This window comes from Syngnathus floridae, chromosome 5 (assembly GCF_059516105.1).
Source record: "Syngnathus floridae isolate MCC-2025c chromosome 5, RoL_Sflo_1.0, whole genome shotgun sequence".
In the NCBI taxonomy this organism is placed as follows: Eukaryota; Metazoa; Chordata; class Actinopteri; order Syngnathiformes; family Syngnathidae; genus Syngnathus; species Syngnathus floridae.
In genome coordinates this window covers 8520711-8538687 of record NC_142417.1, presented here as the reverse complement: position 1 = coordinate 8538687, position 17977 = coordinate 8520711, and the positions used below count along the sequence as shown (strand labels likewise).

General features: G+C 44.0%; 2 protein-coding genes across 4 annotated transcripts; one reads left to right on the top strand and one right to left on the bottom strand.

The window, feature by feature from the left end:
- Positions 1-2096: 2096 nt before the first annotated feature.
- vcp (valosin containing protein) lies at positions 2097-9921 on the top strand. The gene is made up of 17 exons (XM_088375462.1): positions 2097-2535; positions 3865-3976; positions 4083-4255; positions 4329-4471; positions 4564-4694; positions 4768-4899; positions 4985-5087; positions 5375-5508; positions 5670-5805; positions 6712-6824; positions 7103-7267; positions 7344-7466; positions 7560-7772; positions 7849-8157; positions 8312-8467; positions 8539-8693; positions 9380-9921. The coding sequence occupies exons 1-17, from the start codon at positions 2519-2521 to the stop codon at positions 9483-9485; spliced, it is 2421 nt and encodes an 806-aa protein (XP_088231588.1). The 5' UTR covers positions 2097-2518; the 3' UTR covers positions 9486-9921.
- akr1a1a (aldo-keto reductase family 1, member A1a (aldehyde reductase)) lies at positions 9381-17443 on the bottom strand. 3 transcript variants are annotated; one of them, XM_088375464.1, is made up of 9 exons: positions 17288-17443; positions 17070-17189; positions 13203-13268; positions 11348-11499; positions 11078-11273; positions 10957-11006; positions 10733-10882; positions 10401-10560; positions 9381-10313 (listed from the first exon to the last, which is right to left on the bottom strand). In XM_088375464.1, exons 1-9 carry the CDS (start codon positions 17435-17437, stop codon positions 10248-10250), a joined length of 1110 nt encoding a protein of 369 aa, XP_088231590.1. In that variant the 5' UTR covers positions 17438-17443; the 3' UTR covers positions 9381-10247. The 3 variants fall into 3 exon arrangements, with proteins under 3 accessions (XP_088231590.1, XP_088231592.1, XP_088231589.1); XM_088375466.1 differs by lacking the exon at positions 13203-13268; XM_088375463.1 differs by lacking the exon at positions 13203-13268 and having other exon boundaries at positions 9381-10560.
- Between the last annotated feature and the right edge of the window lie 534 nt (positions 17444-17977).

The following is a 17977-nucleotide window of genomic DNA, read 5'->3' as shown; positions in this document are numbered from 1 at the left end:
GTAGCATAGCTGTGCGATGTACATTCTGCTGATGCTTAAAGCCTTGATGCTGCAGTGTGAGTTTGCAGATCCACACCAGTCCCACGGGGAGTCTTGGCCCCACACACACAAACACACATCAAATAATTCCATTGTTTTGTTGCTGCCCTTTTGCTTTCTTACACCCTGCACACATTATTCATTCCAGTCACTGGCAATTGTTACATTCCAAGTGAGGTGCTGACAGCATAAAGCAAATAGTCTACATCATGTTGTGCACAGTGTTGTGCTGATACAGAACGAGCATTCACACAAGACAATAACCTGACCTTGCTCATCTCCTTCGAGAAAAGGTCATGCCCATGACTTATTTCTGCAAATCATAGTACCATTGATACTGTTGAAGGGTAAGTGGACCAGAGCATGCTGGTTAATTTTGCTGCGTCAGCCTCTCTCGCTCCCAATGATGTCACAACAATGTCACCCATGACCGCATCCTGTCATTGGATTCTTCTGAGAAGCACACTTTGAACTATTTCTGTCATTTGTATATATATATTAAAAAAACTGCTATGCAGTGTACAGTGGGTACATCTATTTATGTTTGATATAAGAAGCTGCTTATAGGTCAATCAATAGCATGTAAGATACAAAAAGTTAAAATGACAATTGCTTCTGTGTGATAAAATAGTTAATCGGTATCACCCATAACAATTAAAAAAGACCTATTAAAGATAAATAGAACCAAAGACAAATGAACCCAACACCGGAGACTGTAAGCATACACCAACATCAGTCAGTGACAATGCATTATTATTTTGTTAGTGAGCCTGTGTTAGGAGGTTCACTGCATGCTGTTATAATGTCAGCACTGATTTAATACAATGACCGGAAAGGGGACTATGAACTTGGAAGGTTGTGAAATAATCAAACACTTGAGGGAGGTTTCAGACTACAGGGCACAGAGGATAAATGGAGATGCAGGGTGACGCATGGATGGGACATCAGGTAGACAGAACACTGAGACGGGAGAAAATAAGGGAGAAGAGTCACCTTCACAGGGACAGCTGGGAAAAAATGGCTGCCATGGTAGTTTCAACGATGACTCAGCTGTAATTTTATTACAGCATTAGAGTTTCTTGAAACATTTCTGTTCTTAGTGTATGAAAGGAAAAGTAAGATGCAACCATGCAAGGCTGCACATTTGACTGCATGTATGCCGTATAATTAAAAAGCACTTAACAGACAAATAAATAAGTTCCCAGGTCGTTGTCTTAATCACATTTCTGTGGCCAAGAACCCTTTCCTTCGAGGGCCGCATGCAGAAAAGCCGAAAGATGCTAAGGCTGCTGAAATTATTTGGTACCACCTATAGGTGCTGGAGATTTATTTAATCTGCCAACCAGCCGCAAGGGGGCAGTATAGCCTCACTGTTTTACGTTACATTTCCGGTTGCGCTGCAAACGAGGGAAACTTTAACCATTTTGTCTGAAATAAGATCCTAAATGTCCATTAATAGGCAACAATCATCTATGCATTATTGGATATGTATTTTGTGTTTATTTGTATAGCTGTGTCCAAAGAAAATGTATTGAATATGTAACTTTTTATTTGTACGATAGCTCAATACGAATATTGAAAGGAAAGCAACACATTTGTATAATTTTTAGATTATTATTATTATAATTGTTGCTGTTTCCTACATGGAACATACATTGACTTGAGTATGGTGTTGCTTTTGATAAATTGCCGAACAATTACAAGTTTGACACAGCATAACTAATGTGAATGTTTGCTTAGTGTACAAAGCGTCAGCATAGAAATGTCACCTGGTTGTTTGAACCACAAAGGGTAAAAGCACATGATTTAATAGGAACTGTTATTGATGTACTTTTTTTGGTTTGTAACAATTCGCCAGAAAACCAGAGTCCTTCTGACGTAGCAACACATCCACGTTGTCCACGAGATAAACACCAATCAAAGAACACACGTTATGTTGACGTCCCAGGCATGACAGAGCGCCACAAATGACACGCTTATCGTAGTTGTTTCACCGTTTGGTCGGATACTAAACACGCAGGTGTCACGTTTATTTTTATATACTATTTTTATTTTTTGTAAAAAGTATTTATCGTATGACTGAAAAAGAAGGGTGGAAGTGTGTTTTAAAATTTATTGATTCTTAAACGCGGTACATGGTCATTGGTTTACTCTACGTTTACCCAGTCTTATCTGACCAATTAGATCAAAGTAGGCGGACCATAGAAGCAAGTTATACGTTTGCAATTGGCCGAAGGATACGTTACTCAACGTGACGTCATACACTTTTCTTATTTTTTCATTGGTCAGCGACTTTGACAAACGGCATCAACCAATCAGAATCAATGGAGCATCAAGAGCTCTGTACACCAGTATAGAAAACCACGGAAACCTCTGGACATTCGCGGATATTTTGCGGAGTGGGATAACGAAAGCCGGCGAAGCATCGTAACTTTAGCTAGATTTTCTGTATTTATTGTTGTTATCCAGGTGGACAACCATGGCATCGGGAGGGGAGTAAGTAGACACATGAATATATGTTTTCAAAAATATAATGTAATGGTAGCGTGTCTTTAGTATACACAAGTTTATTAAAGTTAGCACGATTGCTAAGATATTAGCGAAAAAGCTAACGGGGTCAGTTACTCGTCCATTGCCTACATAGGCGTCAACATTTAAAACCTACCGATAGTGGGGTGTTAACCCGACCAAATATTACAAATTAGTGCAATCCCCACTGCTGTCGTTGTCCAGTTACTAGTTTTCAGCAAATACTCTTGTGACAACGGCTTGACAAAGCACAGTCATTGCTGTCGGATTGTTGCGCGTCTTAGCTTAGCAACACTATCAAGGCCAAAGCCATCCACCATTACATAGGGGTGGCCTTTACACAGACCGCAAACACCATCTACTGGTTTGGAGTCATTCTAGTGTTGGCCTGGAACCGAGGTGTGGTGCACATTAAACGTTAAGCCAAATAATGCCGATAGTCAATGCTAACATGCTAGCCAATAGCGTCACATCTACTCACAACAGTGCCGCAAAGCTAGCTGGTTAGCACAATTAGCTTTTATGCTCAATGACCGAGTTAACACTAATGGTGTAATATTTATTTTCATCCGGTGAATATTCGACACAGTGGAAGCGATCATAGGAAACTCCATAACTGGCAGTTTAGAAATGCACATATATTTTTGTGTAGATCAAGAAAGCTATCCAAAGTTTTCTTCTCGATCCTTTTGCTGTGTCATCTGGGCTCGCTTGCGTGCCCGTCTCTTAGCGTAAAGGCTAACATTAGCGTGCTAACGACACGGAAACGCATTCTAAAAGCAATGTAACAGTACCATAAATACGAAATTTTACGGGAATATAGCTCTTATTTTGCAATTGTCTGTTTGACTGTACATCAGTCATGAACACATATATGCTAACTTTTAATTGTTGACACATTCAGTGCATTTGTATTGTATGTTTAAACGTGAGTCAGGGGAAAACATTTATTTATATTGAATACTCACAAACGGTTTGACACATTCAGTACATTTGTGTCATGTATAAATGTCAGTTAGGTAATAAACACAACAAATTTAATTACATTGAAGCTTCACTTACTAGAGAGTTTAGGACATTGAGCACAGACTATTGTAAATTTGCTTGCAAATAATATCACTCAATTGAAAATAGGAATCCTTGAGTGCACATTGTGGAATCTATGTAGTGGGATGTAAGTAAGCGCTGACTTTGTCCAATTGACTAAGCAGATTACACCGTTTGAATAAACAAGCGACAACTCCGTTTTACTTTGATGTATTGATACATCCAAATTGTTTTCAATTTCTCCTTTAGATCTAAGAATGATGACTTAGCCACTGCAATTCTGAAACAGAAGAACAGACCCAACAGACTCATTGTGGATGAGTCTATTAATGAAGACAACAGTGTCGTGTCTCTCTCTCAGGTACATTGATTGTATAGAAAAGTGCTGACATTGATTGTATAGCTCAGTGCTGTTTGAACACTACTCGCATATCAATGATGTGAAATTGATCCTACATTGTTTCTAGACCAAGATGGATGAGCTGCAGCTCTTCCGTGGCGACACAGTGCTGATGAAGGGCAAAAAGAAACGTGAGACCGTGTGCATTGTATTATCTGATGATACATGCTCTGATGAAAAGGTTAGAATGAACAGGGTGGTCCGCAACAACTTGAGGGTCCGACTGGGTGATGTCATCAGGTAGGAGAATGATGCGCCACTGTCTTAGCTCCTTCTCAAACTCGGATATAAAGAGTACAATGTTTTCCCTCAGCATTCAACCATGTCCTGATGTAAAGTATGGAAAGAGGATCCATGTCCTACCAATAGATGACACAGTCGAGGGAATCACTGGCAACCTGTTTGAGGTTTATCTCAAGCCATACTTTCTGGAGGCTTACAGGCCCATTCGCAAAGGTCAGTGCAAGCAAGATCTGACTGCTATATATTTTCTATTCTATTCTGTGAGTTGTAACTTTAAGTAAACATGACTTGTTTTGACTTTAAAGGTGATATGTTCCTGGTCCGAGGAGGCATGCGTGCTGTGGAATTCAAAGTGGTGGAAACTGATCCTTCCCCCTACTGCATCGTTGCTCCAGACACTGTCATTCACTGTGAGGGCGAACCAATCCGGAGAGAGGTGGGCACGAAACCGTCACGCTGCCCCCACAACTTGACAGTTATCTTATTCACATGGTTTATTAAACCCACAGGATGAAGAGGAGTCTTTGAATGAGGTTGGCTACGATGACATTGGTGGAGTGAGGAAGCAGCTGGCTCAGATCAAAGAAATGGTGGAGCTCCCGCTTAGGCACCCTGCACTTTTTAAGGCCATAGGTGTCAAGGTATGCTGTACTGATGTGCAATGTTTACAGATAATAATACAATGTTTATATTATCCTACTCATGAATATAATACTTTTTCCTCAGCCCCCACGTGGAATCCTTCTGTATGGACCCCCTGGAACTGGAAAGACCCTGATTGCCAGGGCTGTGGCCAATGAAACAGGAGCCTTCTTCTTTCTGATCAATGGTATAGTGACAATGCTGCCATGCATATGTTCTTTGCCATTGGGATTTCATTCTGTCATCCATCCAGCTCCAGCTCATTGCATCATTGTTTGAATGTATTGTCATTACAACTGGCTAGACAAGTTCATTTGTCACAACAGTTGTCTTCTGCATTATAAAAATGCAGTCAGTCTGTGCCAGATTATGGAAATACTGTATATAAGACGAAAGGATATTCTTGCCACCTCAAAGTCATTATCTTTTTTAAAGAAATGTGCATTCCGCTAATGCAAATGTTTGTTTCTAAAGGCCCCGAGATAATGAGCAAGCTGGCTGGAGAAAGCGAGAGTAATTTAAGGAAAGCCTTTGAAGAAGCGGAGAAAAATGCTCCTGCCATCATCTTCATTGATGAGCTTGATGCTATTGCTCCAAAGCGAGAGAAGGTGAGGATTATTGTATAGGGTTTTCTTTCTGTGTCCCACTTTTTTTTTCAAAATAGTTTGAAACAATTCATAGGGTTTAATAACTTGCCTATGTTTTGTGTATAATCTTCCTTTTAAATGCTGCTATGTGTTCATTCTGCTGTACCTGTGTATTTTTGTAGACTCACGGAGAGGTGGAGAGGCGCATTGTGTCGCAGCTGCTGACTCTGATGGATGGCCTCAAACAGAGAGCTCATGTCATCGTCATGGCCGCCACAAACAGACCGAACAGTATCGACCCAGCTCTGAGGAGATTTGGTAACTAACATCTCAAAGCAACATGCTATCCGTGGCTGTGGCTCACTGTCAAGCACTTGTGCGACATCTATCAGAACTACCGTATTTTCCGGAATATAAGCCGCACCAGCTACAATTAGGGGAAATTCTCATTTTGTTCATATATAAAATGCACTGGACTACAAGACGTAGGTGTTTTAATGTTTAATTACCATTTAGAAGAGAATATGCACAAAGAGGATTGTCTGGAAAGAGATGGTTCTTTGGGAACGCATACCTTTTATTAACAGAACGTTTATTGACAAAGATGAAGGAGCGCTACAAACCTGTATCAATCTCAGCGACGACCACAATAAACTTAATGTGCGTGGAACACTAGCAACACACAACTAATAATAAATCAAATGGGACCACTTGAAGGGGTAAAGTTGGTAATGCGATACGGGCTACACGTAAAGCTCAGGAGAAGTCATAACCTGAGAGAAACAAATACTAAAAAGGGTGACACAACAAGATGTCATCAACAATAGCTCACTGCCCGCTAATGGCCGGAGGAAAACTCTACAGACAGTACGTGCAGCAGCTACATTTCTTTGAAGAGCCAGCTTCCTTTAGCTTAAAAGCGGCATCATATGTATTTCTTTTGTAATGGGGGTTTGTGTATAAAAGCTTCCTTTCTTCGGTAATGTCCGTTTTGATCTAATTCTGTCTCGTTTGTGTCAATTGTGTGGCACTATTTGCCTGGCGGACAGGCATGCGATCAACACTTCTCGCGTGACAATGAGCCTGCTCGCATATCCCTCCGCCAAGCGAGGTGGTAGCACTCAACAGCGGTCCACAGCCTTTTTACTAATGAGTGTATAAAGTGTATTAGACGTGTCAAAAAGTCTGGAAAATATGGTAATAAGAATGTTTCAATGTCCTCAGGCCGTTTTGATCGGGAAGTTGACATTGGCATTCCAGATGCCACTGGCAGACTTGAGATTCTCCAGATTCACACCAAAAACATGAAGCTGGCTGATGATGTGGACTTAGAACAGGTTTGTACCAGCATTGGTTAGGTGTCATTGTTAGATTGCTGTATGACCACAGCGACTGGAATAGACTGCAACTTGACTTTTTATTGGGATGCCGAAGGTTGAGTCTTTCTTTTCATATGTTGGGCAATCTAATTGTAAAGCTCGCAGTACATGTCAGCTGTCAGGACTTAATTGTCCTTGTTGACAATTGCAGCATTCCTTTTGTCCATCTATTTTCTACTTCATCAGTCGCTGACTTGCCCGTTCAGCACTATTGAGCTGTGTGTATGCCGTGGCAGGTAGCCAATGAGACCCATGGTCACGTGGGTGCAGACCTGGCTGCCCTGTGCTCTGAGGCGGCGCTGCAGGCCATCAGAAAGAAGATGGACCTGATCGATCTGGAGGACGAGACCATTGATGCGGAAGTCATGAATTCTCTCGCCGTCACCATGGATGACTTCAAGGTAAAACTCTTGCGTGGAAGGCAATATGCACGCACATTTCTTTGAATGATATTCACTTAATAAATCCAATGTTTAGTGGGCCCTGAGCCAGAGCAACCCGTCAGCTCTCAGAGAGACCGTTGTTGAGGTTCCCAACATTACTTGGGAGGATATTGGTGGTCTGGAAGATGTCAAGAGAGAGCTGCAAGAGTTAGTACAGGTATGGAAAACCGATATAACTGAAATATCCATCAGAATCCAATCTGCAAGCTTTCATAAACTGTCTTATCTTCCTCAATCATCTTGAATTCAGTACCCAGTGGAGCACCCAGACAAGTTCCTCAAGTTTGGCATGACCCCATCCAAGGGTGTGCTCTTCTATGGGCCTCCTGGTTGCGGTAAAACACTGCTGGCCAAAGCTATCGCCAATGAGTGCCAGGCAAATTTCATCTCTATCAAAGGACCAGAGTTGCTCACCATGTGGTTTGGAGAGTCTGAGGCAAACGTCAGGGAGATTTTTGATAAGGTTGGTGACCCTGTTGCCGTTAGATCTTCACAAATGGTCATGGTCCTAATGAGAACCAACATCTGCATACATCCAGGCTCGTCAAGCAGCTCCCTGCGTTCTCTTCTTTGACGAGCTGGACTCCATAGCGAAGGCTCGCGGCGGCAATGTGGGAGACGGCGGCGGAGCGGCTGACCGTGTCATCAACCAGATCCTGACAGAGATGGACGGCATGTCCAGCAAGAAGAACGTCTTCATCATCGGCGCCACAAACAGACCCGACATCATCGACCCTGCCATCCTGAGACCCGGACGTCTGGATCAGCTCATCTACATCCCCCTGCCTGACGAGAAGAGCCGAATGAGCATCCTCAAGGCCAACCTCCGCAAGAGTCCCATCAGCAAGGTGAACTTTTAACCTGGCTGTGAAACTATGACAATGTGTGCTCCTAATCTTTTCCTGTACTGTATATTTTACTACACAGAGCTTTTTCTTCTTTACTGCGTCCTGGCTAACTGACTTCATCAGATCTTTGTTTTTCCTCCCAATGTAATCCCAGGATGTAAACCTGGACTACCTGGCGAAGATGACTAATGGCTTCTCTGGAGCTGACCTCACAGAGATCTGCCAGCGGGCATGTAAACTGGCCATCAGGGAGAGCATCGAGAACGAGATCCGCAGAGAGAGGGAGAGGCAGACAAATCCTTTAGCCATGGTCAGTCCACATCGTTGTCGTGTTCGCTTCCATCATGTTGGGTACACTTTCAACACCATCTCATTTTGTAGGAGGTGGAAGAGGATGACCCCGTGCCTGAGATTAGGAAGGACCATTTTGAGGAGGCCATGCGATTCGCCCGCCGCTCCGTCAGCGACAATGACATCCGCAAATACGAGATGTTTGCTCAGACGCTGCAGCAGAGTCGTGGCTTCGGCAGCTTTAGGTACACTTTTGGAGTTATTAGAATACATCCAGACTCTCTTCATTTTCTTGGGGGTGGGGGTAAATGTGCACCATTTTAAGAGTAATGTAGCAGTTTTAGAGATTATGTCTGATTGACAGATTATGGTCTCCAAAAATACCCCAACATGTAATCCTCTTGAAAAATGCTCTCTCGTGTTTGTCTAAACCAGACTGAGGCAAAGTACAGCCTGCAGGCCACATCTGGGTGGTACTCATGTATTACCGACATCATCATCCCGATGATGATGATGTGCCCAAGTAGGAATTGCTAATATATGTTAGTTTCTACAATAATGGCCCAATCATATTCACACAAAACATTTTTTTAGCTGTAAACATCAACATGCTGGCAACCTGTTCTAAATTGAACTAGATCCTTAAACAGATTATTCAGTTTTACCTTTGAAATGAATTTATTAATACATATAATCAGCAATTTATTTATTTATTTTTTCTCTTATTGACAGACTCTTATTTTATAAAGGTGACAGTATTGAATATGTTATAATAATTTCACTACAGGGGTAAAATTGCACTTTAGCAGATGCAGCTACATCATAAAATGACAATTTGAATTAAGACATTTTATAATTTTAAGTTGCATTTCGGAATGTCCCTTTTCTCACTTGTACTCTCGGCTGAAACGCTCCCATCTTGTTTTTCCAGGTTCCCTAATAGTACCACAGGTGGCAGTGGTCCAAGCCACAGCACAGGAGGAAGTGGCACAGGTCCTGTTTTCAATGAAGATAACGACGATGACCTTTATGGATAAATGTACACACTGCCCCACAGTGGTCAGCACAGGAATGACACCTGTAAAAATTCACCAGATTCCAACTTTTTAGGACTTTGTGCTTCTTTTCTTGTGTTCCTACGTTTTTTTTTGTATGAATTCCCTTGGAGACAGCATGTTGCCACTTGGCTTGCCCTGGCTTTATTGTGGGTGGGGAGAAGGGTGATGTCTGCAAATGGAAGGTGAGTACTGGAGCATTTCCAGTGGGGAGGGGGTGGGATGTTGAGTGGCCTCGTTTTCAGTATACTAAGATACAGTTAGCGGTGGGATTCTATGCTAGACCTTGAGAAATGGAAAAAAAAAACATTGCTAAATTTACTTTTTGTTTTTTAAAATAAAACAGTAGCATATAACGTTGTTAAATTTGTCAAGGTTATGTTGTTGAAAATAAAATCTCACAAGTGTTATAAATGTATTGGCTTGAAATGATTTTAATGACAAATTTCATGACCCCCCCATGTGTTGGTGTGATTCAAAGAATTTGTCAGCAGTAAGCAATCCTGCTGCTGACCACGCAGTGTCACTGCAGCGAGGTTCAATCCGAGACAATTGTCAAGTCGTATTCCTGCACTCCCAATTGCCATTTGGCCAGCAAAAACATTTTCGGGCAGGCTGAGTGTGAACATTTTGTCAAAGTGAATCAAATCTACAACATTGATTATCAAATTAATCTGACCAATCAAGTTTAGAATAGTTTAGAGCTACTGTGTGACTTAATACCGAATTTGGTTTTGTTTCGACTCAATAAGGATCATTGAATGGGAAATGAGGGTGTTCAGCATCTCGCCAAAGTGTCTTGCCATCCCTCTGTGGAAAAAGCAAACTAGTCAGGCGTGCGTTTGATCTAAGAACACAGAATTGTTGACATGTCACATGAGTACATGCATGGATCACCTTGACTGTTGGGGCAATGAAGCGTTGGCTGCGATTTAAAGCGTCCATCAACTTCATGTGCTCCTCTGACAGGGCAAAGTCAAAAAGCTGCAGGTTCTGATGGATCCTGGAAGGTGTCACACTTTTGGGGATACACACAATGTCCCTCTGAATGTGCCACCTGCAAAACGTAATTGACATCTTGAGACACACCCTATTTAGTCCAAATCAAAACATGGGAGATCAGAGGTACAAATTTGGATCGTGTGCAAATTAGAATGTTTATATACATTTGCATAATTCTTAATATTAGATCTCTTTAGAGTTTTCAAATGAAATCATAGCCCTCCAACCTGAGTATGATCTGGGCAGGTGTCTTGTGGTATTGCTGAGATATTTCTCCCACTCTGGGATCCTGCAGCAGGCAAGGTTCCTCAGCGGAGGCCCAGGGTCGATCTCCGCTACCCAGAGGGCTGTAAGCCGTCAGGCAAACAGCTGCTGACCTGACATGTACAAGTATGAGGGCGGCCTCTGCTTTCAATCGTAAACAAAAAAGAAATCCAACATTGATCCTCACCTACAGTGAGCCAGGAGATCTGCTTGGGACAAATATGGATGACATTCCACCTGCCGCAACAAGGAGACACTTGTTTTTGACAGTGTCCATGTATTAGGTAGTGGAGATTGTTGTAGTCTACCTGGTTTACCACAGGCTTGTGTCTGGCCATTCTGATGATGTCATCCATCTGCCTCGCATTGAAGTTAGACAGCCCGATGGCTTTGACCAGGCCTTGGTCCACGAGGTCCTCCATGGCGGCCCAAGTGTCTGTGTAGTGTGTGTCAGAGTAACACACACTTCCATCTTGACGCCGAGGCAGCAGCTCCTTTCCAGGCCTGAACATATGAAGAACACGCAACGTGACTCTCACATACAGTTCAGTGCAATCCTCTGGCAAAGAATCTCTTACTGAAAGGCCATTGGCCAGTGCATTAGATAAAGGTCCACGTAGGAAAGACCCAGGTGGGCCAGGGTGGTCGTGCAGGCTTCCTCAACTTCAGAAGGGTCATGTTTGGTGTTCCACAGTTTAGATGTCACAAACACTTGGTCACGACGCAAAGCCTACAGGGAAGACTAGAGTGACTCTCGATTGGTTTGACTCCAATGAAGTCATCAAGAACAGTAATGATAATAAGCAGCATTCAAAATAAATAATTGTTTTAGTTGTGTAGCGGTGCACTGCTTCATATGGAGAACTCTTTCTGATCTTTTTGTGATAATAGTTGCATTTTTCAGGAACAGAAAGTTTCTGCAATTGTATTATCTACAGACCTTCCTGTTTGGTCCACTTTAAAAAAGGACCAGGGTTCGATTTCTAACGCCTTTTATGCGTGAACCAGACCGAGACCTACTTTTTAAAGTGGTCTCGGTTCTCTTCTGGTGAAGTAGGCTTCAGGTGTGAATACAAACAGTGTAGATTCGAGCCAACTCAGTACAAATATGCAGAGTAGGAATGCGGAGGACTCGCATTTTTTCCTCCATTTCCGGGTCCGTGAGGCCTCCTTCTCATTGCTGTCCAATGGAAGCACAGATCGTCACAAACGTGGATGTGTTTATGAAACACACTTGCAAAATGTACAGTCTGAATGGAAACCGCACCAAACAAAAAAAAAAAAATAAGACCGCTTTTGACCCGGACCAGCGCTTTTCTGATTTGAATACGAACTTAGTCTTAACAAACTACAAGTGCAACAGTACAGCAGAGTAGTTTGACAATAGTGGGAATGGATAAACAAACACAATGAAGGTGTATATAAGAATATATATATATATATATATATGAATCATCCTAATGCCAATTATGTTAAAACTAGCCAGAGGTCGATTATTGATTTATTTATTTATTTGTGTGTTTGTTTATCCATTCCCACTATTGTCAAACTACTAGTGTTCATTACAGACCCACGATTGGTGGGCAGTACTGCAGCAAACAAAGCAAAGTGGAAGTGAACATAAAGAGTAAATATCATAATAAAGTAATAAAGATCATTAGGCAATACGTGACCGTTGTGTAAATGATTTTTGCCTGCACAGGTAAGAGATAGAGGATGGTTTCGATCCATCGACCCCCGGGTTATGGGCCCAGCACGCTATTATTACAATAATATTCTAAATAAGAGATGACCAATTTGAATTAAATTTAGGTTAACCCTAATCCTATTTGTTTTTTTGTTTTTTTTAAAAAAACAGCTGAATTAAATCCCCCCCCAAAAATCTAAATAAACTTACCATCCAGCCACCAGGGGGTGCCCGAGGGTGACCAGACGGTGTGGCGGCCATTTTTGGAAAAATCATGGAACCGTGAGTGTAAGGGACACCCAAAATAAGGACTTTCAGGTAAGCGCAAATTATTCACGAAGTAACTGTGAAGATCGCGATGATCTCATACTCTCAGAGTGAAAGGGATCACCGCATCAATGGAGGCCCCGCATGTCAAATACGATAGTAAAATGAATCATTGTAGGTAGAGGTTGAACTAAAATATAAGACCAATTAAAGTAAAATTAACACCATTCGACAAAAAAGTGGACAGCTGAATATTAAAATCACTGAGATCAAAAGTATAGGAGATAAAAAAAGGTAATTAGTATGATAATGAATGGTGTAAAATGGAAAAACAACTTTTTTACTCTACGAGGATAAAGGACGTAGTCATATTTGAAGACACACTACTCAGGGTTGGGAGTATTAAAATAAGTTTTGACTAATAATAGGAAATCCAATAAACCCACGCTCAGGGCCGCTCGAAAATATATCCAAATTACCTGGAGTAACTCCTGGAGAACGAGAGATAGTGCACAAGGGACACAGAAGAGGGAGGCACCAGGAACCTGAATGAATGGGAACCGTGAGTGTAGGAAGTTCCTGAAATAGTGAGGCTCTGGAAACAACAACAGCAGCAGGTTGGCCTTCCTTGGGGCCTTGCGGTGTATGAAGCACAGGGAAGTGGAAAGAATAAATCCAGCATCTTCTTAGGTCGTGCGTTGTAATGTGACAAAGGAGATTGCTTAAGAATAAAGAGGTGTACTTTTGTAGGCTGGGTCTCTCTGATCAGGGTGGATTGATGCTGAACTCTTATGCCTTGAATGGCTTGACCTGGATACCTAGCGGTGTTAACGAAGGGTCAAGGTGACTCAGGGTGTAAGTGCTCAGGGGCGCCAGTGCTCTTGAACCCTGATCAGAGGAGAAAGGCAGCGGTTCACCGCGGCTGGTTCTCACTCTGATTGGGGAGGATTGATCGCCAGCTCTTCTGCCCTGAGTGGCTTGACCCGGATACCTAGCGGTGTTAACGAAGGGTCAATGCGACTCAGGGGGTACGTATGCGGCCCCCCTGAGTTCCTACTCTAGGGACAACGCACGCAGGGTGTGGTGGTCCAGAGCGGAAGGACCTTAATCCAGGCTCAGTCTTCTACGGGGGGTAGCCTCGCTCATGCAACAGCACATTGCACCACACACGTTAATATTGGACTCTAAATGGTGACCTGGAACAGGTTCCAAATTCTTACCCCTAATATTCACATCCCCTAGTCCAGCTTAGGTGACTAGGCCGAGGATGCACCGGGACCTAGGCGATGTAGAGTAGGGTTTCTTTTTCAGCCATTCCCTCCACAGGTATTGCAATACAGGTGAGTTCCCTCTAGGTACTTGGACTTCCCTGGAGCCTCGCGATGGAGGAAGCACAGCAAAGTTGGAGGAACGGATCCAGCATCTGCTTAGGTCGTGCGTTGACATGGGACAAAGAAGATTGCTCAAGAAGAAAGAAGCTTTTTTTTTGCAGGTACAACCGGGAGGAGAGCACTGGGGAGGCACTGCTTAGTCAGGGCTGGCTTCAGTGCTCTTGAACCCCGCCCGGTCAGAGGAGAAAGGCAGCGGTTCACCGCGGCTGGTTCTCACTCTGATTGGGGAGGATTTATCCCCAGCTCTTCTGCCTTGAGTGGCTTGACCTGGATACCTAGCGGTGTTAACGAAGGGTCAGGCTGACTCAGGGCTCCAGTGCTCAGGGGCTCCAGTGCTCTTGGACCCTGATCGGAGGAGAAAGGCAGCGGTTCACCGCGGCTGGTTCTCACTCTGATTGGGGAGGATTGATCCCCAGCTCTTCTGCCCTGAGTGGCTTGACCCGGATACCTAGCGGTGTTAACGAAGGGTCAATGCGACTCAGGGGGTACGTATGCGGCCCCCCTGAGTTCCTACTCTAGGGACAACGCACGCAGGGTGTGGTGGTCCAGAGCGGAAGGACCTTAATCCAGGCTCAGTCTTCTACGGGGGGTAGCCTCGCTCATGCAACAGCACATTGCACCACACACGTTAATATTGGACTCTAAATGGTGACCTGGAACAGGTTCCAAATTCTTACCCCTAATATTCACATCCCCTAGTCCAGCTTAGGTGACTAGGCCGAGGATGCACCGGGACCTAGGCGATGTAGAGTAGGGTTTCTTTTTCAGCCATTCCCTTCACAGGTATTGCAATACATGTGAGTTCCCTCTAGGTACTTGGACTTCCCTGGAGCCTCGCGATGGAGGAAGCACAGCAAAGTTGGAGGAACGGATCCAGCATCTGCTTAGGTCGTGCGTTGACATGGGACAAAGAAGATTGTTCAAGAAGAAAGAAGCTTTTTTTTGCAGGTACAACCGGGAGGAGAGCACTGGGGAGGCACTGCTTAGTCAGGGCTGGCTCCAGTGCTCTTGAACCCCGCCCGGTCAGAGGAGAAAGGCAGCGGTTCACCGCGGCTGGTTCTCACTCTGATTGGGGAGGATTTATCCCCAGCTCTTCTGCCTTGAGTGGCTTGACCTGGATACCTAGCGGTGTTAACGAAGGGTCAGGCTGACTCAGGGCTCCAGTGCTCAGGGGCTCCAGTGCTCTTGGACCCTGATCGGAGGAGAAAGGCAGCGGTTCACCGCGGCTGGTTCTCACTCTGATTGGGGAGGATTGATCCCCAGCTCTTCTGCCCTGAGTGGCTTGACCCGGATACCTAGCGGTGTTAACGAAGGGTCAATGCAACTCAGGGGGTACGTATGCGGCCCCCCTGAGTTCCTACTCTAGGGACAACGCACGCAGGGTGTGGTGGTCCAGAGCGGAAGGACCTTAATCCAGGCTCAGTCTTCTACGGGGGGTAGCCTCGCTCATGCAACAGCACATTGCACCACACACGTTAATATTGGACTCTAAATGGTGACCTGGAACAGGTTCCAAATTCTTACCCCTAATATTCACATCCCCTAGTCCAGCTTAGGTGACTAGGCCGAGGATGCACCGGGACCTAGGCGATGTAGAGTAGGGTTCCTTTTTCAGCCATTCCCTCCACAGGTATTGCAATACAGGTGCGTTCCCTCTAGGTACTTGGAATTCCCTGGAGCCTCGCGATGGAGGAAGCACAGCAAAGTTGGAAGAATGGATCCAGAATCTCCTCAGGTCGTTGTTGACATGGGACAAAGAAGATTGCTCAAGAAGAAAGAGGCTTTTTTTTTTTGTAGGTACAACCGGGAGGCGATCACTGGGGAGACACTGCTTAGTCAGAGCTGGCTCCAGTGCTCTTGAACCTTGATCAGAGGAGAAAGGCAGTGGTTCACCGCGGCTGGCCTACTCTGATTGTGGAGGATTGATCCCCAGCTCTTCTGCCTTGAGGGGCTTGACCCGGATACCCAGCGGTGTTAACGAAGGGCAAATGCGACTCAGAGGGCATGTACGTGGCCTCCCTTGGTTCAGACTCTAGGAACAATGCACGCAGGGTGTGTTGGTCCAGAGTGGAAGGACCTTAATCGAGGACCACACAAGTTAATTGCGCAAGAAGAAAGAATTTTTTTTTTTTTGTAGGTACAACCGGGAGGAGAGCACTGGGGAGGCACTGCTTGAAGGCAATGGTTCACCGCGACTGGTTCTCACTCTGATTGGCGTGGATTGAACCCCAGCTCTTCTGCCCTGAGTGGCTTGACTTGGATACCTAGCGGTGTTAACAAAGAGTCAATGCGACTCAGGGGGTAAGTATGCGGCAGGGATGTGCAGTCAGAGGAGGTGAGGGAGGGCAACAACGTCAAAAAAGGACTGGTTTTGCAGGTGGAGGCAATTTCAAGTTCCTCCCTCTTGATCTTTTTGAACTATTTTTCCACAAGTGCTGGCTTTAGCTAGAGTCATTATCACGACTGGGAGCATGAGGCCCTGTGCTCACTGCTCAGCACCGTAGAGCTAGATTGGAATTTGCCATAGAACACCAGAATTGGCAAGTCCACCACTGGCACCCTGTGCTTTTCACAAATGAGAGCAGGTTTACCCTGAGCACCTGTGATAGATGTGAAAGGGTCTGGAGAAGCCAAGGAGAGCGTTATGCTGCCTGCAACATCATTTAGCATGACCGGTTCGGTGGTGGGTCCTTTTGGGGTGTCTCTATACTGAGCCCTCTGTAGGCTGAAAACTTTTGTGTTCCATCAAAAGATGTGGCATCCTTTTGTTCCTAAGACATTAAACTGTCCATATCAGTATAGATATCCAACTTTTTTTTTTTCTCCATTGAAATCTAATGTGTTTTCAAAGTGTTCCTTTAATTGCTATGTAAAAATAAATGTTCCTTTGAATCTAAAGAATCTGAGTCTTCAAATCAAACTAGGTTGCTGACATGGAAATTTAGACAACATCACCTTGCCTGGACCGACCCTGAGAGCCAGAGCCTCTCCCACTTCCTGTTCATTCTGATACGCTGCCGCGCAGTCTATGTGCCGATAGCCACAATCCAAAGCTGTCAGCACGGCTTGTTTCACCTGAAATGAATCAATTATCAACCTTCAGAACACAATATTAAGAATTTGTCATCCAGCACTCTTATTATAGTGGCCATTGAGTAGTTAATTGCCTCTACCTGTCCCGGCGCACTTTTCCATGTTCCAAGGCCAACCATTGGCATCTTCTGGCCTGTTGTGAGAGTTACAAAGGCATTCATGTTCCGCCACTCTGGAGTTGACAGATAAAGTGAGATTCTGTGCAGACACTTCAACTGGCTGGTCACCATGACTAAGTCCAGAGAGTTACTGATTAACAAAGTTAACGATAAATTACAGGAAGAAAAAGTCTGTGGCGAAAGTAAAAGTACCGCTATGACTCCTTACTTAAGTTGAAAAAACAGTAGAGACTCTTAAATGTATAAGCACAAAATTATTAGTGAGCTTTTACTGTCAGTTATACATATAATTAAACAACGATAAGAAGTCATGAAAAAGTACTCCAATCAATATCTGAAAAATGGACTAAAGTAAGTCACAGCAGCAAAGTATTTGTACTTGGTTATTTCTGACAATTGTCAATTTCTGAAGACATTAATCCCCGGACAATGCAGAGATGGTTGAACTCCATTTAACCTGGCAAGAGCTCATCTTTATGGCTTTCCTGTGCTGCACTCATGCACATGACTTGAGTTGGCTTTAACACAAAGTCACCTGCTCTGCCTTTGGATTGTAAAAAGTGAAAAAAAAGTCATGGACATGCCCAAGCCAGTGCAAAGGAGACCATTTGGTCTGTCTGGTTTTTAACATACCAAGGTCAAAGTCTTCCT

Coding starts and splice junctions, on each gene's coding strand:
- vcp (XM_088375462.1), top strand. Junction 4,900..4,984: donor TTAAGGCCATAGGTGTCAAG/GTATGCTGTACT, acceptor CTTTTTCCTCAG/CCCCCACGTGGAATCCTTCT. Junction 7,773..7,848: donor TCAGGGAGATTTTTGATAAG/GTTGGTGACCCT, acceptor GCATACATCCAG/GCTCGTCAAGCAGCTCCCTG.
- akr1a1a (XM_088375463.1), bottom strand. CDS start 17,437: ATGGTGACCAGCCAGTTGAAGTGTCTGCACAGAATCTCACTTTATCTG. Junction 11,500..17,069: donor TCAGGGTCGGTCCAGGCAAG/GTGATGTTGTCT, acceptor TCTTCCCTGTAG/GCTTTGCGTCGTGACCAAGT. Junction 11,274..11,347: donor CACTGGCCAATGGCCTTTCA/GTAAGAGATTCT, acceptor TCATATGTTCAG/GCCTGGAAAGGAGCTGCTGC.